The 24940-nt window shown below is 47.5% G+C and overlaps 1 protein-coding gene and 2 long non-coding RNA genes across 15 annotated transcripts in view; 1 reads left to right on the top strand and 2 right to left on the bottom strand.

Moving 5' to 3' along the window:
- Positions 1 to 655: 655 nt before the first annotated feature.
- LOC115339749 lies at positions 656 to 16671 on the bottom strand. Of its 4 annotated transcripts, XR_003922819.2 has the most exons (8): positions 15896 to 16367; positions 5653 to 5838; positions 1659 to 1721; positions 1514 to 1566; positions 1363 to 1418; positions 1238 to 1278; positions 1106 to 1152; positions 656 to 985 (listed from the first exon to the last, which is right to left on the bottom strand). It is a non-coding gene; the product is annotated as an uncharacterized LOC115339749 (long non-coding RNA). The 4 variants fall into 4 exon arrangements; XR_005932125.1 differs by lacking the exons at positions 656 to 985; positions 1106 to 1152; positions 1238 to 1278; ... (2 more) ...; positions 1659 to 1721; positions 5653 to 5838 and adding exons at positions 3410 to 3449; positions 12995 to 14513 and having other exon boundaries at positions 15896 to 16369; XR_005932124.1 differs by lacking the exons at positions 656 to 985; positions 1106 to 1152; positions 1238 to 1278; ... (2 more) ...; positions 1659 to 1721; positions 5653 to 5838 and adding exons at positions 3423 to 3460; positions 12995 to 14513 and having other exon boundaries at positions 15896 to 16369.
- Positions 11097 to 11975, top strand: LOC115339750. The gene is made up of 2 exons (XR_003922820.1): positions 11097 to 11152; positions 11917 to 11975. It is a non-coding gene; the product is annotated as an uncharacterized LOC115339750 (long non-coding RNA).
- Positions 16672 to 20697: 4026 nt separating the features above from the next.
- SMARCD3 (SWI/SNF related, matrix associated, actin dependent regulator of chromatin, subfamily d, member 3) overlaps positions 20698 to 24940 on the bottom strand; it is a 121500-nt gene continuing 117257 nt past the window's right edge. For all 10 annotated transcript variants that reach the window (XM_030008862.1, XM_030008860.2, XM_030008858.2 and 7 more), the window contains one exon: positions 20698 to 24855. In XM_030008862.1, coding sequence (XP_029864722.1) covers positions 24802 to 24855 — 54 coding nt within the window. In that variant the 3' untranslated portion in view covers positions 20698 to 24801. The remainder of the gene's footprint in view (positions 24856 to 24940) is intronic.

The following is a 24940-nucleotide window of genomic DNA, read 5'->3' as shown; positions in this document are numbered from 1 at the left end:
GCCAAAATGACTGTACAACCCTCGCCTAAATGGTCTAGGCACATCAACATTTCACCCGTAGACTCTTATCGTTGTTCCACCTACCCCTGACTCCACATCCCTGGGCAGAGCAGCTCCAAGCCAAACACGCCTGTGCACAGGATGTCGCCACGAGGAACGCTACCAACAAGGTGATTCAAAGAGAGAGAAAACTCTCAGAAAAAAGAATGACCCCCGGACAGGAGGCGCCGTCGGGCAAGACGACCTACAGGGCCGCAACCGTGAGGCCAGGAGGTTCTACGGCAGACCCCAAGAACAGGAGTCGAATGGAACAGCTCGTTACAAGACGGCACCGTCAAAACCGAGACGATGGATGCACCAGAAGCCTGGCATTGAGACCTAAGGACGTCAGGATGCGGAGAAGAAGTCCCAGGCCGAGAAAACGGATGGCTAGAGAGCAGAGCTGCTGACGCAGCCCAGAAGAACGCCGCAAAAGTGGACCGACCGGAACCTGCCAAGACCGATCCACACTTTAGAGCTCCAAACGCAAGAAGAGAAGCATCTGATTGGCACCGGGACAATGAGTACGGGCATTCGAGACCCTAGGGATGGCGCCCAAAGCGCATGCCGTGCTTCTCCGGCACAAAGTGCGACGAGGACATCGAGGCCTGAGGAAGGTCTAACCACAGAAGACAGACTACACAAACTACACACCACCGCAGACACAGGCTGGAACTGCCCTGCCCAGCAGACACAGGTCTTGTGCTGAAAAGCAACCTGCTCCCTTTGCCTGCGCAAAGGGGATGGCTTTGGGACAGCCCTCTCTCCTGCAATAACTTCAGAACCCCACCCTGCAACTCCCAGCAGTGTCTCTCCCTCCTAGCCTCTCCCCAACCTGGGTCCCTCAACTTAGCTTTCAGAGGGCCGAGGGGCTGAATCCATCATCCAGAAAAACCACACCGGCTCACTAGGATGTTCCTGCAGTCGCCAGGGTCCTCTTCATCATCTGCAATGAAGACAAAAAAAAAGCAACAAAATCAGAAGAGGCAGTAAGTAACCCATCAGCCAACACCAACTACTTTCCCAACCCCCCGCTTAATCACACACACCACAGTGTTACACTTACCCGCTCATTCCAGAGTCAGACCCTGCAGCCATCATCTCTCATGGTACCTAAGACACCAAGACACACAAAATTAGCATAGCACTCGTGAGAAGTCACCGGCCCCACACTCCTCCTCCCTAAGCTACAGCTCACCTCAAACGCTCATCCCATTCCAAAGGTGGCCCGCACAGCGCCTGCAAAACAAAAGGCAAAAGCTTAACTGAGCAACTACATAATACTTTGATATTAAACACCAACCTGGCCCACAATCACCTCACCTTCTAACACTGCTCATCAGCCTGTGACTTCGCCCCTCCAAGGCTGCATGCTCCACCTCCAAAAAACAAACAACAAGGGATGCTTCCAACTTTGCCAACAATACGACACCTCGAAAGAAACAGTTCCTTTAACCCAGTAGTTGCAGCTCACCTTGCCCGAGTCACCTCCAGTACCAATGGCCCGCTTCGCTCCTTGCTTCATACCTTCAAAATAAAAGAAAAAAAAAAAAGAATCCTATCAGCTAGTCATAGAGCCACTGGCCACATCTTCCCTCTGATTCCACTCACAGACCCACCTTCTTACGCTGCTCAGCTCCCCTCCTCCGTCGCTCTGTGGCACACAACTTGTCCCTCTGCATCTGAAAAAAAAAAAAACGTATTGAACAAGTCACCAAGATGCACAGCAAGAGCTTAACAATTCCAGAGGTCTTGATTCCATCTAGGAATACCATCTGGAGTCCAACTACAGCCTGCCATCTTAGAGGGAAAAAAAAAAAGGGCCAAACTTTAAGCCCATCACATGCAAGACTTAACGCCTTAGAGACTCAGATCTGCTTCATTACCCCTCAACAGCCCATGCCACATGGCTCCAATTATCTCCGTAAAACACTATCGGCACAGCTGTCCACAAAGCCCGCTGACAGCTACTAGAGCCAAGATTACTGTACAACCCTCGCCTAAACAATTAAGGCAAATCAACATTTCACCCACAGACTCTTATTGCTGTTCCACCTACCCCTGACTCTACATCCCCGGGCAGAGCAGCTCCAAGCCAAACACACCCGTGCACAAACACACACAACACAGAACACTACCAACAAGGTGATTCAAAGAGAGAGAAAACTCTCAGCAAGAAGAATGACTCCCGGACGGGAGTTGCCATCCAGCAAGATGACCTACAGCATCCAAAACCACGAAGCGAGGAGGCTCTACAACAGCCCCAAAGAAGAAGAGGCACAAGTAACGGCCCATTACAAGATGGTACTGTCAAAACCAAGATGATGGATGCCTAAGAAGCCTGTCATCAAGACCTAGGAACATCAAGATGCTGGGAAGAACTCCCATTCCAAGACAACACAGCGCTAGAGAGCGGAGCTGCCAAAGCAGCCCGGAAAAGTGCCGCAAAAGAGAACCAGCGGGAACCTTCTGACACCCATCCACGCTTTAGAGCTCCGAGCGCAAGGAAAGAGGCACCTGATTGGCACGGTGCTGATGAGTAAGGGCATTCAAGACCCTAGGGACAGTTCCTGAAGCGCATGCCACTCTCCCTGGGCGCAAAGACTGATGATGGCATTGAGAGCCAAGGAAGGTCTAAGGCACAGAAGACAGACTACACAAACTACACACCACCACAGACACAGGCTGGAACTGCCCTGCCCACGCAGGTCTCATGCTGAAAAGCAACCCGCTCCCTTCGCCTGCCCAAAGGGGACTGCTCCTGGACAGCCCTCTCTCCTGCGCTAACTTTAAAACACCTCCCTGCAATTCCCAGCTTCCTCCCTTCCTCCCAGCCTCTCCCCAGCCCTGGTCCCTCAACTTAGCTTTCAGAGGGCCGAGGGGCTGAATCCATCATCCAGAAAAGTCACACGGGCTGACTGGGATATTCCTGCAGTTGCCAGGCTCCTCTTTGTCATCTGCAGGAAAAAACAAAACAAAAGAAAACAAAAAAAGCCCAAACCAAACCAGAAAAGGGAGTAAGCATCCCGTTGGCCAACGCCAACTACTTCCCCAACTCCCCCACTCCTCACAAGCGCCACCGCATTACGCCTACATGCTCATTGAGGAGTCGGACGCTGCAGCCGTCGTCACTCGTGGTACCGAAGATACAGAGAGACACAAACGTGAAGAGTCACCAGCCCCACGCTCCTCCTCGCTAACCCACAGCTCACCTCAAACGCTCATCCCGCTCCAAAGGTGGCCCGCACAGCACCTCCAAAACAAAAGGGAAAAGCTTAACCAAGCAGCCACGTAATACTTCGCTATTCAACACCGACCCAGTCAACGACCGCCTCACCTTCTCGGACCGCTTGTCGGCATGCAGCTTTGTAGGAGACCTTATAGCAGACTTCACAGTATGTAAAGGGTGCCTATAAGAAACCTGCAGAGGGACTTTTTACGAGGGTGTACATCAATAGGACAAGGTGGTAAAGGCTTTACTCCTAAAGAGGGTACACTTAGTTTAGGCGTTAGGAAGAAGTTTCTCACTATGGGTGGCGAGGCACTGGAACGGGTTGCCCAGAGAACCTGCGGATCCTCCCTCCCTGGAAGCATTCAAGGCCAGGTCAGATGGGCCTTTGAGCAACCTGGTCTCGCGGAAGGTGTCCCTACCCATTGTTGGGGGGGGGGGGGGGGGGGGTTGGAACCAGAGGATCTTTATGGTCCCTTCCAACCCAAACCATTCTATGATTCCATGACATCCAAATCCAACTGCAAAACTCATCTGAGAAAGCCTGGTGAACCCTCCTCCCTTTCCCCACCAGTCCCAAAACTTTAGAAAACCCCTTTTCTTCTCCTCAACTGTCAGGAAAGGAACCCCGCTGCTTCCTGACACCTCCTGCCCTCAATTTGCACCCCTCAACCCCCTTCAGTGGCTACTCCTCAGGAGCCGCTCTTCTGAGCCACATCCCAAATTCTGGGGGCACCTCCTAACCTACAACTCCCCAGAGACTCTGAGCTCTGCCACATGCCCACAAAATGAAGTTAAGTCCTAAGGTTTGTAATCTACAAGGGGCTGCCACAAGCTGCAAAGGTTCTAGGGACAACATGGCATTCTGTGGGCAATGAAGGAAAGGCGATGAGGCATCCCAGACCCTGAAAGGCACTGTGCCTCATAGCCCTTCTGCTTTCTTCAGAAATACTAAAACTCCATATACAGATGCATACAAGACACTCACCCTAACCCCTGCTAAACAATGTCACCATCAGTCCTGTTAAGAGAGGTATCAGCAACTTACACAGCATACAGCAGAACTGGTGAAAAAAACAAGGTTCTGTTTTCAATAAAATCAGGAATTCCAGGAAAACAGAATGCATGAAGAATAAAAAAAAAAAAACAACACACCAAAAACATACTATTAAACCATCTTTCTACCCCTGAACACTCAAAACAAAATTACTGACCTGAAAAAAAGAAAGAAAAAAAAAAAAAAAAGCTGCATACAAGTGTTACTTTCTACTACACATGCTGCTGAACCTTGACTGGTCCTGAAGCTCTTACCTCAGGCAGACACCTCTTCCCAAAGCACTGAGCCAGCTCAAAAGCTGCAAAGGACTCAAGGAAGAGCTGACCACCAACACCAGAGAAACCCAGGAGCACAATGAGCTTCCTCAGCAGAGGCTGTGGCTCAAATACCCCGAGCCTCCGCCCACCACCCTTAGCACAATCACCTGGGAAAGGGGAAGGGCAAAGTTATAAAGTCAGCTGGAGGAGCAGCAGCACTGTTCTCACCTGCCTTAAATTTACTGCAAGCAAAGCCTTGAGCAGATAAAGTAATCCCTCCAAGAAATGACACTACTTGCTCCTGTACTACAGCTACACCTATTGCATCAGCAATGTGACCAGGTAGGTAATTAAGCTTAATTTTTCTGGGGTGTAGATAGAAAATGATAGATGTCCTTCTAAACTATGTAAGAAACTAGCTCATTAAATGCAATGACGATGTTGTTATCAAAATTGATGTGCTTTAGTTTCCTATAAAAAAGCCAAAATGCTCTGGGGTTATGCTTCATTTCTAGCAAGACACTGCATACCACCTAACTTCTACCAGAACTACCTTCTGGATAGGAATGAATCAAAAAGCAGAATTAGATCCCTTAAGAATTCCATCTCCAAAATATATCTGGTTGCAAAATAAATTATTTACTGTGAATAGCCAATGATTCAGAGTCACCCTAAGCGTGTCTCCAACTGACTCCCTTAACAGAGGTACAAGAGTCCCAAAGCGCAAAAGACACCAAAAAACCATGGCAATACACGGGGGGGACCGGGCAGCAGCCATGCCTCACCAGCACAGGCCGGGGGGGGGCAATGACACCCCCTGCAGTCACACAGAAAAGGGTCAGCAGAAGCCATGCCCCCCCACGGTTTACACGGCGGCAGCAGCCACAAATGACACCAAGAAAACATGGAACTTCAGGGATACATGGCCGGTGGGGGGAAGGGGGTGACGCCCCCACCGATCGGCATGGGAAAAAACTCGCATGGAAGGTGGGTTAGATGGATAGTTTGGGGTGGTAAGATATGTGCACAAGAACATGCACAGGCTGGGGGGGGGCATGCATGAGGTTTACCTTCACCAGGGGGTCCACCCAGGTAATCCACAGTAGGTAGACTCGTCTGGGATAATCTGCAACAGCAATTCCACTCTGGGTTCTTGACCCAACACCAGATAATCCACACTGCCTGCCCCATGGAGGGGGTGCTTCCCACAGGATGGGGCATCTGCTGAGCATCACCACACCCTTACGACAACACATCTGAAAAATTAAAATCACAAATTGTATTTCAGCATATTAAAAAAATAACACCAAATGAGTAGAGGAATTCCAGCAAAGGGAGAGGCTAGCAGGTGCCCTAATTAGGACTCAAGCTAAACAGGTCAGCTCACAATACAACACATCCTTTAGAAGGTAGACGGATGAAAACTGGTTTGCTGCTAGATAACTGTATAAGTGAGATTTGATAAATGATCATACATTAACATTATGGTTGAAACAGTAGACAAAGGGTAGCTGGGGACATAATTACAAAACTGTAGTCAAGTGATTAACTAGTAATTATTCATAAGTTTTGCAGTTCTTTGCTCTTATGACTAGATGTTCCTGTACGCTAGATGAGAACAATGTTGAAACTGACCACATGCGATTGAAACTGCGTTAAGCTTCAAGATCAAAGAACGAGGACAAGAATAAAGACTTTGAGGACAGCCAACAAGAACTTCAAATGGGTCGGTGGTCGTAAAAGCAGCCCTTTGCCTCAAATGGATCCTTCATTGCGCATGATCGGATGTAGGCAGTACTATGATAATCAGTTATAATCATTTTTATGTATATGTATACTAAATCTGATTAATATGCAATTAGTTATTCTATATAACCTGTTTGTGCTAAAGCTGTGGTATGCACGCTAGGTGGAACTATCCCCCGTGCATCCAGCGCTGCAATGAAGAATGCCTGCTTTCTAAAACTCCAAAACAAGTCTTAGAGAGTTTCTTCGACCAGCTTTTCAGTATCAGAGAGGTGCAATTGCAACAAAATAAGTCCAAAGGGGGCTTACAGAGCTAAAAGTGTGCTGCAGGGAAAATCTAAGACCTTGGGAGACATTGTGACAGTAGCAGAGGGCTTCTGAGAGGGACAGGCAAAAGAAGGCTCAAGGCCATGATGAAGAAGTCCAGAGGGATTTGAACAGACTACAGACGTCCTCAGGGGACTAGGGACTGAACGGAGGTATCCTAGCTAGCCTAGAGGACAACATGAGCATTCTGGAGATGAAAGATGGCATCAGGAAAGGTTCTCAGGGAGGGAGAAGGGTGCAAAGTGCACAAGAGAGCCAAAAGAGGGCTGTGGGGCACAAGGATGGCCTCAGGAGGCATGATGATGGGAGTAGAAGGGTGCTGAGAGTGAAAGACAGAAGGCAGCTCTGGGACAAAATGCAAAACTCAAGAAGGTGTCCCAGCAATGTACAGATGTCCTCAGGGGATGAGCGACTGAATGGAGACATCCAAGATAGCAGTGAATAAGGTAAGAGTGCTCTGGGGCACAATGAAAGCCTCAGAAGAGTTGTCTCTGAATAAGAAAGAAACAAAGCCTGCTACAGAACTCAAGGATAGTGATGGAACAGAAGGATGCTCACAGGAAGCATTGTGACAGAAATAGTGGGGTGCTGAGGTAGACAGAGACACAGAAGGCGACTCAAGGGCACAAAGATACTCGGGTATCATGAGGGAGACTGACCCACTGGAGGCAAGCGAGATGGAAGAGAGGACAAAAAGACTGCTCTGAGGAAGAGGCAATGTTCTGACAAACCAAGAGGTGTGCAAATTACACCCCAGAGATAAAAGCGTGCTGAGGAGACCTTCTAAAGCCTGAGGATGAACCAAGAAAAGAGTCCCCCCAAAAATAAAAGTAGACATAGAAAGAAAATTTTTAAAAACCAAAAGGGTACAAGGCACAGGAGAAAAATTTAAAAATAGGGACAGAAAACTAGATAAAAGTAGACATAGAAAAGAAATTCAAGAAGGAAGGCATTAAAGGAGGAAAAAAAATTAAAAATAGGGACAACAAACTAAGTAAGTGGAGACATAAAGAAAATTCTAAAACTGACAACCTACCCTACTGTTGTGGTTTAACCCCAGCCAGCAAGTAAGCAGCTGCTTGCTCACTCCCACCACCACCCAGTGGGTTAGGGGAGAGAATCTAGGGGGGAAAAAAAAAAAAGTAAAACTTGTGGGTTGATATAAAGACAGTTTAATAGGACAGAAATAAAGATAATAATAAAATAATTGGAGATAATAATATACAAAACATAAAACTTGGAGATAATATACAAAACAAGTGATGTGCAATGCAATTGCTCACCGCTCACCTACCGATGCCCAGTTAGTTCCCAAGCAGTGATCAGCACCCCCTGCTCCCCACCCCCAGCCAACTCCCCCCAGTTTATATACTGTGCATGACATCATAAGGTATGGAATATCCCTTTGGCCAGTTTAGGTCAGCTGTCCTGGCTGTGTCCCCTCCCAACTTCTTGTGCCCCTCCAGCCTTCTTGCTGGCTGGGCATGAGAAGCTGAAAAATACTTGACTTGTTTTAAGTACTACTTAGCAACAACTGAAAACACCAGTGTGTTATCAACATTCTTCTCATACTAAATCCAAAACATAACACTATACCAGCTACTAGAAAGAAAATTAACTCTATCCCAGCCAAAATCAGGACAACAACAGACAAGAAAGAATTAAAAAGTAGGGACAGGAGGTAGATAAAAGCAGATGTAGGAAAAAAAAATTAAAAAGCAACAAGATTAAGAAAATAAAGGAAAAAAATAAAACCCAGGAACATCAAACTAAATAAACAAAATTTAAAAAGTGACAGCATTTTTAAATTACATAGCACAGACTAGAATAAAATATAAAGACAGTGAACTGGATAAAAGTAGATTAAAAAATAAAAGCAACAGGACACAGGAAATAAAAAAATAGGGTTAGACATCTTGATAAAAGTAGACATAGAAAATTTTAAAAGTCATAACGTAGAGAACAGATAGGAAAAAAGGAAACAATAGAAACAGAAAAATACATAAAAGTGAACAAAGAAACAAAATTCAAAAGTGAAGGCATTAAGAGAGGAAAAAATTTTAAAATAGCAAAAACCCCTAAATAGACGGTGTGAGAGGCTGAAAGAGTTAGTGTCTCAAACATCATGGTGGGGCAAGTTCTGCTTAACAAACTCTGCATAACAAGGAACCCTGCATAGCAAGGAACCACAGGTGAAAAGAAGCAGATCAGCACCCATCAGCAACAGGAGAGGGAGAGCATGCCAGAGGGTGCACAGCTCCCTGTTCTGATAATGCTGTTCTGATATGCCGAGCAGGGCAATTCACCATGCCGTTCTGACATGCCAAGCAGGACAGCTCACCATGCAGGACAAAAAGATCATGTCTGCAGGGAAGGGGAAGTTACCCCCCAAAGGACCCCCAAGTCCCAAAGACTCACACACTGCTGCTCATGACACCTAATTAACCTAATAAATTCGAGTGCCTGCCCAAAGGAGGGGCAAGGACAATAAAAGGACACAAACTGAAGCCCCAGGTGTGCAAGCCCACAGGGACTGGACCCCTCAGCTGACTGAACCAATGCTGGACCCAGGACTGGTGAAATCTCTCTCTTCTCTCTCTGTCTTGTTTCTCTCTTTCTTTTTCCTTTTCTGTAATCCCTACATCTTGTCCCTGTAAACATAAACCATTGACCAAGTTTGGGACTAGGAGTGAATCCAGCTGCCCCTAGGCTCCTCTGTGAGAAGGAGACTAGAAAGCCAAGGGGTCTGCTCTGAACCTCGTGACTCAGCTGGAGGGCTCTCCTTGTGTTCCCTGAACTGATCCAAAAATAAGCAAGGCCTGTAGTATATGTTTGGTGATGTAGGGTTAGCACAGGTTACACAGTTTACTGATGTAGTTTCATGCCAATTTTTGTGGTGAGCTAATAAAGTTGAGTTTTGTGAGTTAAAGGATCCCTGGTGTTGTTTCACTTTAATCCTGACCTGGGAATCGGCAAACCCGAGTTGTCATTCTGAGAAACTGAGACGTGACAGATGAAGACATAGAAAGAAAATTTTAAAAGCAACTGGGTACGGGACATACTAGAATGGATTAAAAAATAAAGACAGCAAACTGGCTAAAAATAGACGAGGAAAGAAAATTTAAAAGAGATGGGGTACAGGACAGAGGAAAATTTAAAAAAGGGAGTGACATCTTGATAAAAGTAGACATAGAACGGAAATTTTAAAAGCGACAAGATACAGTAAACAGGAAAAATTAAAAATAGGGACAGAAAACAAGATAAAAGTACACCTCGAAAAAAAGATTTGAAAAGTAAAAGAATTATGAAAGAAAAAATTAAAAAATAGGGACAGTGAACTACATAAAAGTATACATAGAAAATTTTAAAAGCAATGCAGTTCATGACAGACAGGAAAGAATTAAAAAATAGAAACGGTTACTGGATAAAAGACGACATAGAAAGACCATATTAAAAGCACAGCATTAAGGAAATAAAGGAAAAAAAATAGGGACAGTGAACTAAAACAGAGACATAGAAAAGAAATTTTAAAAGCAATGGAGTGTAAGACAAAGGAAAAAATTAAAAATATTGATAGGCTGAAAAACAGAGAGATACATAGAAAGTAAATTTTACAAGTGATGTGGTATAGGACAGACAGGAAAGAATTAAAAAACAGTAATATGCAGCATCATACAAGTAGACATAGAAGGAAAATTTTAAAAAGTGATGGGGTACAGGACAGGAAAGAATTAAAAAACAGGGACAGAACTGGTTAACAGAGATAGAAAATTTTAAAAAGTGACAGGAATAAGGAAAAATGGAAAAGAATGAAAAATAGGGACAGCAAACTAAAGAAATGAAGATGTAGAAACGAAATCTAAAAAGCAACAGGCTACAGGACAGACAAGAAAGTATTAAACAATAGTGACAGCAAACTAAATAGAGAAATAGAAAGGAAATTTAAAAGTGATGGAGTGCAAGACAGGAAAAATTAAAAAAACAAAGTGAACTGGATAAAAGGTGACACAGAAAGAAAATTTTAACAGTGACAGCATTAAAGAAAGGCTAGGAAAAAAAAATAAGGATAGGGTGAATAATAGAGAGACACAGAGAAAGAAAATGTAAGAAGTGGCAGGGTACACAACAGCCAGGAAAGAATCAAAAAGCTGTGATACACTGCTTGATAAAAGTAGACACAGAAGGAAAATTTTTAAAATGATGGCATAAAGGACAGGAAAAAAAATTTAAAAATAGGGAGAGAAAAATAGATAAATAGAGATATGGAAGGAAAATTTAAAAAACAATGGGGTGCAGAGATAAAAAAAAAAATATATAGACAGTGAACTGTATAAAACTAGCCATAGAAAGAAAATTTAAAAAGCAACTGCTTACTGGAAATACAGGAAAGAATTAAAAAATAGGGACAGCAAACAAATAAACAGACACAGAAAGAAAATGTTAAAAGTGAGATGATACAGGACAGAGGATAAAATTAAAAACAAAGACAGTGAATAGGTTAAAGTAGGCATAGAAAGCAAATTGGAAAAAAGTGACAGGTGTCATGGTTTAACCCCAGCTGGCAACTAAGCACCACCCAGCCACTTGCTCACTGCCCCCTTGCAGCGGGATGGGGGAGAAAAATCAGAAAAAAAGTAAAACTCACAGGTTGAGATAAAGACAGTTTAATAGGTAAAGCAGAAGCCACGCACACAAGTAAAGCAAGACAGGGAATTCATTCCCCACTTCCCATCAGCAGGCAGGTGTTCAGCCATCTCCAGGAAAGGAGGGCTCCATCATGTGTAACGGTTATGTGGGAAGACAAATGCCATCGCTCTGAATGTCCCCCCTTCCTTCTCCTTCCCCCAGCGTTATATGCTGAGCATGACATCATATGGTCTGGAACAGCCCTTGGGTCAGCTGGGGTCAGCTGTCCCAGCTGTGTCCCCTCCCAGCTCCTTGTTCAGCCCCAGCCTGCTCGCTGGTGGGGCAGGGCGAGAAGCAGAACAGCCCCTGACTCTGTGCAAGCACTGCTCAGCACTAACAAAAACATCCCTGTGTTATCAACACTGTTTTCAGCACAAATCCAAAACGCAGCCCCATAATAGCTACTCGGAAGAAAATTAACTCAATTCCAGCCAAAACCAGCACAACAGGGTACGTGACAGAGACAAAAGAATTAAAAAAATGGGGACAGCTAACTAAACAAACAGACATAGGAAGAAAATTTAAAAGGTGATGGGCTACATAACAGACAGGAATAACTTAAAGACAGTGAATAGGTTAAAGTAGACATAGAAAGAAAAAGTAAAAAGCAACAGGGTACACAATAGTGAGGAAAGAATTAAAAAACAGTGATACACAGCTCAATACAAGTACACATAGAAAGAAAATTTAAGAAGTGATTGGGTACAGGACAGAAAAAAATTTAAAAAATAGCCACAGTGAACTGAGAAATATAAAGGAAATTTAAAAGTGACACAGGGGCACAGGACAGAGAGGAAAAAAAAAAAAAAAATAAACACAGTGAACTGGATAAAAGTAGACATAGAAAGCAAATTTTCAAAGCAATAGGGTACACAACAGACAGGAATTAAAATATAGGGTCAGGGAGACAGAGAGGGGAAGACATAGAAATTAAATTTTAAAAGTAATGGGGTACAAGGCAGTGCAGAAAAAAATAAAAAACAGGGAGAAGAAGCTGGTTAGAGAGAGGCATATTAAAAATTTAAAAGGCAACAGGGTACTGGGCAGAGTTGACAGAAGAATAACAAGTTTTGAGGAGCCATACACATAGGTGGGCAGGCAGAGAGGGAGACAGAGGAAGGGAGGCAGAGGTGGGCCAGGATGTAGAGGAGAGGATCGTGCAACTCACCACAGCTCCTGGTCCTGGCAGGAGACCTTCACCACCCCGATGCTCCTCTCTCCGCCTCTGCCCCTTCCTCCTCCCCAGTGCCGGCTGCCTGACCCTCACCCACTCGGCAGCACGCAGTGGACACCTCAATGCTCCTCATCCACAAGGCTTCCTCGATACATGGCAGCTCACACATGTAGCCAACAGAGGCCAGGGACAGCTCAGAGGGATCCTTCCTTGCCACAGGGACTGGCCATTCCTCACTGCAGGCACCTACCAGCCAGACCCCCTGGCACTCCCTCCTCAGCCAGTTCCCCTGCCCAGGCAGCCCCCTTTACAGCTGGAGCCCCTTCACACAGCAGGGCCAGCCCCATCCTCAGCCTCACGGGCCACACCTGGGACCATCCCAGCCCCAGCTTGAGCCATCCCAGCCCCAGCTGGAGCCCATCAGGAACAGGGGCCATTGCCAAAGCCCCACAGCACATCATCCCTGCCCCTGCACCTACCCACATCCAGGGACACAGAGGAGGCAGGAAAAATTTATTTATTAATGCATATAAGAAATCCTGGCAATGAGTTGGCTACAAGGCTCAGTGCCCAAAGGCAGCAGGATGGGGGGATAAAAGGGAAGAGAAAAGCAGGAGGAAGGACAGAGGGACACAGATGTGCAAGACAGGGAGCCAGGAAATTGGATGCTGGGAACCAGAGAGGGACAAGAAGCAGGAAAACGGTGTAGAGAGAAAAGAGCAGAGAGACTGAGGAGAAAAACAGGGATGGAGATGGAGGAATAAATAATAGGAAGCAGGGGAAAGAAGGGGAAGGGACTAGCAGGACAAGAAGATAAAGACAGGACAAGGGACAGGGAAACATTCTCAAGTGATACGGGAGAAGAAACAGCAAGAACTAGAAAACAGAAACAGGGAGCCAGGTAGAGAGAAAAATTTTAAAAAGCAACAGCATAAAAGAAACATAGGCAAGAACTAACAAATAGGCACAGGGAGATAAAAAGAGGGAGACGTAGAAAGAAAATCTAAGAAGTGACAGGGTACAGGACAGAGAGGGAAGAGTTAAGAACTAGAGACAGGGAGATGGATAGAAGGAAACATAGAAAGAAAATTTTGAAAGCAACAGGGTACAAGAATCAAAAAGTAGGTACATGGAGCTGCATAGAGGGAGACGTAAGAACGAAATCTGAAAAGCAACAGGGTACAAGAAACACAGGCGAGAAATTAAAATAAGGTCAGGGAGACAAAGAGAGGGAAAAGTAGCAAGAAAATTTAAAAAGCAACTGGGTTTAAGAAACATGCCAGTATTTAAATAGGGATGGAGAGGTAGAAAGTTTCAAAAGTGACAACATAAAAGAAACATAGGCAAGATTTTAAAAATAGGGACAGGGAGCCTGATAGAAGGAAACCGTGGTGGGTTGACCTTGGCTGGCTGATGAGTGTCCACCAAGCCACTCTATCATTCCCCCCTCCTCAACAAGACAGGAGGGTAGAAAATACAACAAAAAAGCTTGTGGGTCAAGATAAGGACAAAGAGATCACTCACCAATTACTGTCACAGGCAAAACAGACTCGACTTGGGGGAATTAATTTATTGTCAGTCAAAATCAGAGTATGATAATGAGAAATGCAAACAAATCTGAAAAACACCTTCCCCCCACCCCTCTCTTTTTTTCCTGGGCTCATCTTCACTCCTGACTTTTCTACCCCCTCCTGCTGAGCAGCACAGGGGTAGAGGGAGCAGCAGGGTTGCAGTCAGTTCATCACAAGTTGTCTCTGCTGCTCCTTCCTCCTTCATACTCTTCTGTTCCAGTGTGGTGCCACTCCCATGGGGCCGCAGGTCCTGCCAGAAAACCTGCTCCAGTGTGGGCTCCTCTCCACAGCATCACAGCCTCCTTCGGGTGCATCCGCCTGCTCTGGTGAGGGGTCCTCCATCGGCTGCAGGGTGCATATCTGCTCCACCATGGACCTCCGTGGGCTGCAGGGGGACAGCCTGTGTCACCATGGTCTTCACTGCAGGCTGCAGGGGAATCTGCTTTAGGACCTGGATCACCTCCTCCTTTTCCTTCTCCACTGACCTTGGTGTCTGCAGGACTGACAGCTTCTGCACAGCATTTTTTTAGCCCTTCTTAAATATCACAGAGGTGCTACCAGCATTGCTGGTTGGCTCAGCTTTGACCAGTAGCAGCTCCATGTTGGAGCTGGAACTGGCTGTGCCCAACATGGGGGCAAGTCCTGGTGTCTTCTCACAGAACCCACCCCTGCAGCCCCTGCCCACTCCCCTGCCCCAGCTTGCCACACAAACTCACTACAACAGTGATCGGCTACAGGGCAGAGAGGGGGGATTGAAAAGTAGGGAAAGGGATACAGAGAGAGGCAGGGTGGGGGGGAAATAGCAATGGGCTACAGGACAGAGAGAAGAAACTAATAAAAAGGGAGAGGGTATCAGAAAGAGAGATGGAGAAAAACAAAGATTAGTGATGAGCCACAGGGCAGAAGGAAGAATTAAAAAAGGGGACAGTGAGGTGGATGAGAGAGACTGAGAAATATCAAAAACATTGATCATCTAAAGGGGGGAGAGAGAGGGGAAATAAAGAATAGGGACAGGGAGCCAGACAGGGAGAGAATGATAAAGACAAAAATGGGCTATGGGACAGTGAGGGAAGAAGTTAAAATAGGGACAGGGACCTGAAACAAGAGAATCTAAGAAAGTAAAAGTGTATCTAGAATACAGGGCAGAGAAAGGAATTTAAAAATAGAGACCCAGCGTCAGACAGGTGAGAGCGGCAGGAATTGTGAAGGGCTAAAGGGCAGACAGGGAGGAATTAACAAGATTGGGATAAGAAGACAGATAGATGGAGAAAGACAAAGTAGTGATGGGCTGCAGGGCAGAGACAGAGGATAAAAAAGAGGGATGGGACAGGACAGAATTGCAGAGAGAAAAAGAAAACAGAGGCAGAACAAGAGAGAAAGAGGGGGACTTGGAGAACAAGAGAGGGAGAGGTGCAAGAAGAAAAAACAAAAAAATTAAAGCAGGGAGAGAAAGAGAAGGTGGGGGCAGGGAGGGACTGGGATGCAGAAGAGGGGTGACAGCCCCAGGGGTCCAGGACTCACTGTACCTCCCGCTCTTGGAGCTGCTGGGAGAATTTGACAGTTCAGACATGTCTGTCTCTCTCTCCCTCTCCTTTCCTCCTCTGTAGCTGCAGTCACTTGACTATCATCCACCCAAGAGAACAGATTGGTGTCTTACAGCTCTTACAATATGAGGCTTCCTAGAAACACAGCCTCACATGCACACACACTACATGGCTGTACTGTGCTTTTGGTTAGGCGTACAGACCCTGCCATGCACATTGGTGACTGAATCTGCCGAGTACTACACTAAGAAGGATCCATACTCACCTGGAGAGGCAGGCTATCTCCTGTCTGCAGCTGCTGGCTGGATCCTCTTTATTTTATTCTTCAGCAGCTTTACCATTCTGTGGCCTCTCCAGCTTCAGCAGCTCCTGCCCACAGCCAGTAAGCGCTCCGCCTGTCCCTCTGCGCTCCCGCGCCGCGAGGAGAGGGAGGCCAGGCAGAGACAGCCCACGCAAGCCTGAGGCTGCTGCAGTCAACGGCATCCCCAAGGGAGGAAGAGACAACCATGCCCTCAGCGCAGCCTCTGCGAAAGAGAAGCATCGACTCATTACCGCAGATCGCCCCTGGCCAGAGCCCCTCCTTCTGCAGAGGCTTCTGGAGATGCACTGAGGGCCAGCTTGCTGCCCTCACGACAGGGCTCGGGGGCTGCCTGCGGCCACAGCACAGGCTCCAGGGGAGGGGCTGGAGCTGGGGGCAGCCGCACGGGCCGAGCGGGGCCGGGGGAGCTCTGGCGACTCGGGGAGGCGCCCGCTGGCCGCGCCTGGGGGGGCGCGCCTCCATCCCCTCTTCCCTTCTACCGGCGGCTCTCGGGGAACTCCCCGGCGCGCCCTGGCCCGGCTCGCCTCCGGCGGACCGGGAGCCTGCCGCGGCGGCCGCTTCGCAGCTTCCCGGCCCGGCAGCCCCGGGCGGCCAGCGGGCAGGAGGCACCCCTCGCCCCCGCCGGAGGAGATCGCTCGCCTCACCCGCGGTCCCGGCGCTCGCCCGCTGCCGCCGAGACCCGCGCCCTGCGCACCGCCACGCGGCTCCCGGGGACCGCGCATGCCGCCGGAGGGGCCCGCAGGCCGGCGCGCTGAAACGCCGGGCTGCCCCACGCGCAGGACGGCGCATGCGCCCGGAAGGCGCGTCCGCACGGCTGGTCGGGGAGCGGGCGCAGCGGGAAGGCCGCGGAAAACCACGCGAAACCGGCGACGCTCCTGAGTCTGAGCCGGTCGGACTCCGGGGGCCGCGGCGGCGGCAGCGAGGACTACGCCGCGCCCGAGAGCCACGCTGCTGCCCGGCCGCCGAGTCCGCGAAAACTACAGCTCCCGGCAATGCCCCGGGAGGCAGCCGCTCCACTGCTGCCTGACCCCCGCGGGACGCCGCTTTCCGTTTCCGCCCCACCCCCACGACCGGCGCAGCCAGCAGTCCCCGCCGAGCCCCCAGCGCCTGCTCCGTGCCACTCCGGCGCGCCTCCCCGCAACGCCGCAGTCTTCCGGCACGGCGCGGCCCCACCCCACGCCCGGCCTGCGGCCTCGGGGGACAGCGCCCGCCGCCCGCCGCCTCCGCCGCGGCGCTGCCCCCCCCCGCACCGTGCTGCGGGCTTCGGGGCCGCGCCCGCCGCCCGACCGCCTCCGGCACGGCGCGGACCCCCCGCCCGGCTCCGTGCACTCCGGACAGCGCCCGCCGCCGGCTCCGGCACGGAGCGGCCCCGCCCCCCTGCCGTTCCGTGCGTCCTGACACGGACCCCGCCGTCCTCCTCGGGTTTCCCCGGGACCCAGCCGGCGCGATTGCGCAGGCCCCGCCACCGGGGCCGCGCCCCCCGGCCCACGTGCTCCCAGCCCCCCTGTGTGAGCCCCCAGCCCCCCCCCCTACGCCGGGCCCCCCCCCCCCCCCCCCCCCGCCCCCCCCCCCCCCCCCCCCCGGCCTCGGCACGGGCGGCCCCCACCTCCCCGGGCCACCCCCGCCTGGGACGGTTCGCGGTCCGAGGGGGCGCCCGGCCCCGCTCACCTTCTCCCGAGGGGCAGCCGCAGCCCGGCCACTGCTCCGCTCCTGCCTGGGCTCCCACTGGCCCTGCCGCGGCCCCTCCCCCGGCAGCCCCCCCCTTTCCAGGGAGGGGCCGTCGCCATCAGCCTCACTGCCCGCACCTGGGGCTCCTCCAGCCCCGGCCCGCAGCTGGAGCCCAGCAGGAACAGGGGGGGCACGGCCCGACCCCCCCAGCGCCTCACCTCCTCCTCCCCTGGGCTCCCTCACAGCCCCTCGCCCCGTGCAAAGGGAGCGCAAACGCAGCCCGGAGGGCAAAGGGGACGGACGGCCAGCCAGTGTTTATTTAACGCGTCCTGCCAGCGAGTCTGCTCCGGGGCTCGGGGCCCCCTGACGCTCCCCCTGCCCCGGGACACCTCGGCAGTCGGTCCCAGACCCATGCTCGTCGGTCCGTCGGCTGGCTCCTGCAGCGATGGGCTGCTGAGCAGAGGCAAAGGCTGCCAAAAACGAGGACCAGGACACTAGAAGAGAGGAGAAAAGCCGCAGCTGGCTAGACAGCGGGGGTGTAGCGGGAAAGCACGAGAAAGCAGGGAACGGGACAGTGAGAGAAGGAAAAGACAAGGACAAGAAAAATGACAGGCACAGCGAGATGTGGGGGAAAGGGAGCAGGACAGAGAAAGAGAGGCAGAAAGAGGGAGTGGGAGCACGACAGAGAAGGAAAAATAAGGACAGGGAGCAGGATGGAGATGCAGGAAAAACCTCACATGGGCAGCATGACAGGTATTAAAAAAGAATAGGCGCAGGGAGCCAGATAGAGGGATACAGTGAGAAATGATGGGACAGGGAGCAGGACAGAGCAACAGAGAATGAAAAAGGAAGAGAGAGCATGACAGAAACTGGGTACCGGGGGGAGAAGGTCAGATAGGACAGAGAGAATGAGGGTCAGGGTCCAGGGCACTGGGACAGAATGAGAAAAAAAGGGGCAGCGAGCAGGACAGAGTGGTAGAGACACAAGGACAGAGAGAGAGAATGACGGGGGGACAGACGGGGGCAGGGAGCAGCAGAGAGGGTTGGAGAAAGGGATGGGGAGCAGGACAGAGGGTTATAAAGAGAAAAGTAAGATGAGGGGGAAGGACTGAGGAGCAGAGACAGAAAGGTACAGGGAAAAGGACAGTGAGATAGAGGAAAAAATAGGGTCAGGGAGCAGGACAAAAGGACAGACAGAAAAAGGAGAGGAAGAAGGAAGGATAAAGATGGGGACAGGGAGTGGGACTTACGGGGAGAGAAAAAGTAGGACAGAGAACAGGGGAAAGGGATTGCATAATACAGAGAGAGAGAGATGCAGATTGGGACAAAGAGATGGAGAAGGTGAAAACAGTGATGGGCTGGAGGACATGTTTCTGACAACCTATTGCTCCTGATGTCACTTCCATGGCCTCAAAAATGGGACATAGCACAAGACAGAGGAATGACTGAGTGAAAGAAAAGGCACAGGGAACTTTTTAAAAAGAAAAGAAGAAAAAACAAGAGAGTGCAAAATAGTGATGGGGAACAGGATAGGGATGGGGAGCAGACAGAACAAGAGAGGAACAAGAAGCAACAGGAAACTTTAAAAAAAAAAAAAAAAATCTGCATTCCTGCTCTCAGAATTCTGGAAAAAGAGCCTGCCTGTTGCTGCTCCAAAAGGAAAGGGATAAAATGTGTGGGACTGTTGTTACTACAAGATGATTGCTACTTGCTTTTCCTTCTCCATGAGGAAGTGTGCAGACACTCATTTTTTCAAAGGCAAAATTAACTTTTGTTTATCTCGGCTGCTGAGATTTCCTAGACAAACTTCCAAACAGAACTTTCCCCGTGCTAGGTGGAGTATCTATATAGACATGCAGGAATTTTTTTTTCAAGTCTGTTTGCGTTCTCCTCAGATAAAGGTTACTACTTCTGCTTTCTCTTTCACTAAGTTGCTGAAGTAATTCTAGGTCTTCCTTTCCACTTTCACCCTTCTTTCTACTCTTCACCCACCCCACTTCTTTGTGTCATTCTCTCTTGAAAGTCTGTTGGGCTAAGAAACCTTAACCCAGAAACAAAACCCTCTTCACTGAGCTGGTGAATTGCAGCTTGCTCCTCCTGACAAAGGTTTCTAATATTAGTGGCTGTATAGTACTTCTGTTGGAAGGCTGCTAGCTGTTTGCACAGCTTACTCCAGGCTCCTCTGTAGTGAGAGACTAATTTGTGCCAGAGCTTAGCACTAGTGACTAAAGTACATGAAGTCTTAGGCCACATGAATTGTACTTTAACCCTTGTTTTTATCTATGGAAATGTAACCGGTAGATAAGGAAGTATAAATAAAATTTTAACTATAGGATATTCTGTAACAAAAGATAAGGAAATGTCTCAAGACACAGACAAAAAGGGTGCCTGGAGGCTGCGGGAGCAAATCAGAAGACCCCAGACTCTGCGAACAGGAATGGATGAGTGTTAAGTGCTATCAGGAAATCAAGCGACCTATAGAGACTATAAAATCCAGTAGCAATCGACAGGCAGGGTCCCTCTTCAGAGGTACCCAGCTGGAGTTGTAACTACTATGACATATTAAGCATAGTAGAAGGAACTCTGTTTGCTTCTTTTATTAAAGCGGAACCTAGGGACAAGCCCTGTTGAGGTGGCATCCGCATAATTCCTACTATGGTCTAGATGGTAACTGTATAATTCCTACACCACCTCTCAGCATCCAAGCTCTAGCCCCAGCAGCAACTTTTTTGTTGACTACAACTAATAACAGTGATAATGTGAAATGTACTCCAAATGACCAAGCAACTGACCTGGAGAAGAGCCAGACCTCTCCAATGGTAAGTATTTCTCACTTAGTATGGAAATGGCTGAAGATGGAATCCAGTGAAGAAACAAATTCACGTAAGAAAGATCTAAAGAGCATCAGTTCTCACCTTTGTCAAGTCCCATGAAAACCTGTATATGTATGCCCCTCTGTGTGTACGTGCAGGTGCGTGCACAAGTGAAACAGAAATCCAAAAACTCGAGAATGTTATCAGGAGCAGAAAGAAACCAACTGTACCTGTCTTTGTTAAGACACATAAGGTTAGTGCAAGAGATACAAAGAAACAAAGTATTTATTGTTAAAAGCTTTTCTACGAATCACTCGGCATCATACAATGAAGATATGGTGGCTACAGAGTAGAGGGAGTCTCTCTCTCTCCCCCCCCGCCTTATACACATATTTGCTCACTCTCACAAACCCACAGTTGTATTTTTTTAATGGAGTTCCTTTCTTCAATGAGATTGGAAAAGGTGTTTATCATACAGGATCTGGCAGAACAGATACATCCTATTAAACAACAGAGCAGTTACAGAAAGGAGACCTCTTTCTTCAGGAAAAAAGAGCTTTCTTTTCCCCCCTCATCTCTTTGCACTGCCATAAAAGGGTTCTCAACACAAAAACAGGCCAAAAAATCCTCAATAGCTGACTAGCATTGTGGCAAAATTAGGAGCCCTAGGATATGCACCAGTGTTGATATATGCACTAATATTTTCACTCAGCTTCCACAGGATAAATTCTAAACAATGTGGTGTAAAAATCTGCCAGCTGAAACAATGTCTGCATTACAACTACCAACCCTGCTAAGTCGAACAACTGAATCCCTGTTAATAACAGCGGAAAATGTTTTGACAATATGTCTTGGGGTTATTTGCAGAACATTTGGTTCTGTCCTGCATGCCCATTTCCCAGGCTAGTACAAGTTGAGACTGGCTCTCTCCCACACGCTCTCTACATGTATACATACACACATGCACACAAATACTGACTCACACGGACTGTGCTATTTCCAACAGTGCTCTGCACGTTATCCTGTGCTATGTCTTACTGGCACTTCAGTGGCGCCCTGCTCCATCTTTTAATTTCCTTTTCCACTGCTGTATTCTTCTCTCTATTCCATAATCAAAGATTTGTTTTCCCTTTAATTTCTAAGAAACACTTGGTCTGAATCCTGACTCATGGCCAACAGCAAAAAGGACTAAAGAAAGTGTTTCAAACCTGCCATGTCAACACTTCAGCTCCAAGATATATTTCCTTTCTATTGGTGCTCCAGAATTCTGTTTTAACCCTTTCCTAGTCTGATGCTATATTTTCTAACAATCTATATTACCATCTATACATTCACTGCTATGCACAGAAGGTTTTTTTGCAGCATGCACAGATTTGTATTGTACTGTGGCAGCAACTGAAGACCCCCAAACATCTTCTTGTCATCTTTTGTACACACAAAAAGACAACCATCCTGAACTTAGAATGAATTCATCATTCACAATCTGCCACAATTACATGCCTGTTCAGTACCACTGCCTTTCATTTTTGTATGCCCAAGCAGCATTTGGTCCAATTCCTCCCTGTATTGATCCATTATTTCTCTTCAGATATAATTTCTCTTTTTTGCAAACAAGCAAGCTCCTGGCTGCACTCCTGGAACAGAGGACAGAACTTCTCTCTGCGTCTCTTCAGTAAAAGGCCCAAACTGCTTCTGAACACAGGAAAAAAAGCATCAAAATCTCAAACCCCAGTTTGACCAAAGGAAAGACATGTGACAGCTATTCCTAAGACTCACTGTTGGTGACTAGTCTTTTTATGTATAGTAGGAATATGGACAGTGGGACATAAGAATTTAGATTTTGGACTGCCATCTTCAGTGCCATCTACAGTGGCTGACTGATGTATTTGCATGCATGTGTGTGCGTGCACACACACACGCTTCAGTATAGCATTGGTGCTTAAGATAGATTCACCTTCCAGTGATGCCGTTGTGAACGCTGGGCAGCAATACCACATTGGTTTTGTTAATTTTCTCTGAAAGAGACTTGGAAACAGATCCATCCAATTCTGCAGGGAGATTCTAAAAGCAGGCTGGACTCCATTATGTTGCCAGTTGTGGCACATGACTGAAATTTCTCTGTACAAATATTTGCCACTTCAGTGGGAAAGTTCTCAAAAACCAGAATTCCCTGGCAAACATCCTGCAGGCATCTATCCCAGTCCCACGCCCTTCTCACATCCTTCCACATCTTTCTCTGCATTTCTTATTCCTGGAGACTGAATGCATCTCCTGAATGTAGCTGCTCTGTTTACCACATATAGAAAAGAGTTTTATACACTGGACAGCATGCACACAACTGACACAGCAGCGTAATAAATATGGAAGCACAGTAGCAGATGACCCCCACTGTTTTCCCTCATAATGCTTGCTTGTAGTCCAATTAGTGGAGTCCTAACGTAAATGAGATTTCAAGTCATTCATTGTCTGGCAGCCTCACAGCCCCTCACTATACTTAGTTTAAGATTGCAGGATTTCACGTTTTACTGTAAAAAGAGGTTTTAACACAAAAAAGTTCCAAACAAAGCCATTCCCGGTAAAAGGCCTCAGGCAAAAAGGTACAGCTATGCTTTTCCTCACACCAGTGGTTTTGCATGATGGTACTGCCATCATATGACTGCACTCAAATGTAAATTTTCCAAGACATCTCTGAACATAATGGACAGAGTAAAAGCTATGGCACTATTGTGAAAGCAGAGGTAATTAAATAGAGGGGTGGAAGAGAAGACTGTCTCTTCTGTGACTGGACAGAAGAAACTTTTAAGTTCAACTAAGAAAGAAATTGGCAAAGATAGCAGAAGAGAAACGGACAATACTACAGCAAAATCCATTACTCAGAAGAGTTGCCTCCCTTCTGTACCACATGTGAATTTGGTTCTCTTTCCAAGAAAGTGAAAGAAAGGAGATGAAAAGGAGAAACCTAGGAGAGGATTTTGAGTGCGACATCATCTGGACAAAGAGTTATACTTTGGCAGCTGCTTTTTGGACTAGAAATCATGTTGGGCTATTAATTACAAACTAATCTATGCACTACAAAAAATGAGGTGGGGAAGGATTTAATGAAGATGTCCCTGCTTCCAAGTAAATATGGTATAAATTCCCATAGTCTGAAATTTGTTGTACATTTACAAAGAAGATGGTTTCCAAGGGATATGTCCTCTGGGATATTTAAGGCTGATAGTGCTTTACAACTCAACAGCATCCTATATAATCAGTATGCATCATGTATGGGGGAACTAAATAATTCACACTAAGAGGCAGTTCACCTATGATCAAAGTGTGAGACCAATCCAGAGACTCTGTTAACATCTTGAAGTAAAGAGAAAACTGCCATGTTATATGAAGTTAAGCTTCTTGGATTCTGCACCAACTTAACAATTAGGGAAGTCCTCTTCAGTGCTGATCCCTACTAGCACGCAGAGAAACATTTAAGAAATTTTGTACTTTACATATATGCTTATTGTTAGTATCTGCTGTGTTCAAGGCAGGTATCAGCAAAGCACCGTTAAGTTATTTTCATTTTCTCAGAATGACTCATTTCTTGCTTCAACCTTAGCTTTGCTACCACTGATACCAATGATGCCTAAGAAGCTCTTATCCCAGGGGTAATTCTCTTCTTCTCAGTACAGCATATTGATCATACCCATCTAGTGATATGTAATTCAGTCTACCTTTCACTGCAGGGGCAAGGGAAAGAGGAAGTATTAGAGTTTGCAGAAGGGATGTCCTGACTATACTTCTTTCTTCCAGAGGGGCTCTTCATTCCAGGAATGAAAATCCTCCTAGTTTGTTCTTTCACATGGTGAGATGGCTTCTTGCACTGCTCCAGCTGAAATAAAAACTCTGTTCAGGAATATAAAGCATTCCACAGCTATAAGAAAGACTATCTTCTCTAATTCCAGAGAAGTTACTATTTGAGACTCTTAGGTAACATAGGATGAGAACTGCATTTATTTCTCTAAATCTGTAGTCTCCTATAACACCTATCTCAACCTCCCCCATCAATGCCACCCACGATTCTATGCATAGCCCATTAGGATTTGCTGTGTAGTGTCTGAACTTTCCACTAAAACTTAATGATGCGCGTTGATGAATGAACCTTTAATCTTCTTTGACACTTGTATGCCGCTGTCTGTGGCCTGGAATGGTTTGAGACACCACTCACGGGCAAGATTATCAAGGGTCACACTAAAGCTGGTGTTCTGACTGGTGTGGTGATGGTACATTCTCATCCAGTCAGGAAGCAGGTCCATGTGTAACAGTGAGCTAAGTAACACTGAAAGGTCCACTGGTTTGGTGGTCATGATGCCAATGGGATCTTGTGAGCAGTACTTATGTGTTGCGCACTCCCAGAGATTGTTCCAGTTCCTGCCGGCGCTGCTGGATCTGAAAGAAAACGAGAAACTGTACAGTTCAGCAGATTCAGTTGTTCAGTGGCAAGAGGATTCATTTATAAGCCAGCAGTGTGGAT

Source organism: Aquila chrysaetos, chromosome 3 (genome assembly GCF_900496995.4).
Source record: "Aquila chrysaetos chrysaetos chromosome 3, bAquChr1.4, whole genome shotgun sequence".
In the NCBI taxonomy this organism is placed as follows: domain Eukaryota; kingdom Metazoa; phylum Chordata; class Aves; order Accipitriformes; family Accipitridae; genus Aquila; species Aquila chrysaetos.
Note: the sequence above shows the minus strand (reverse complement) of the source record. Positions and strands in the feature narration are given on the sequence as shown.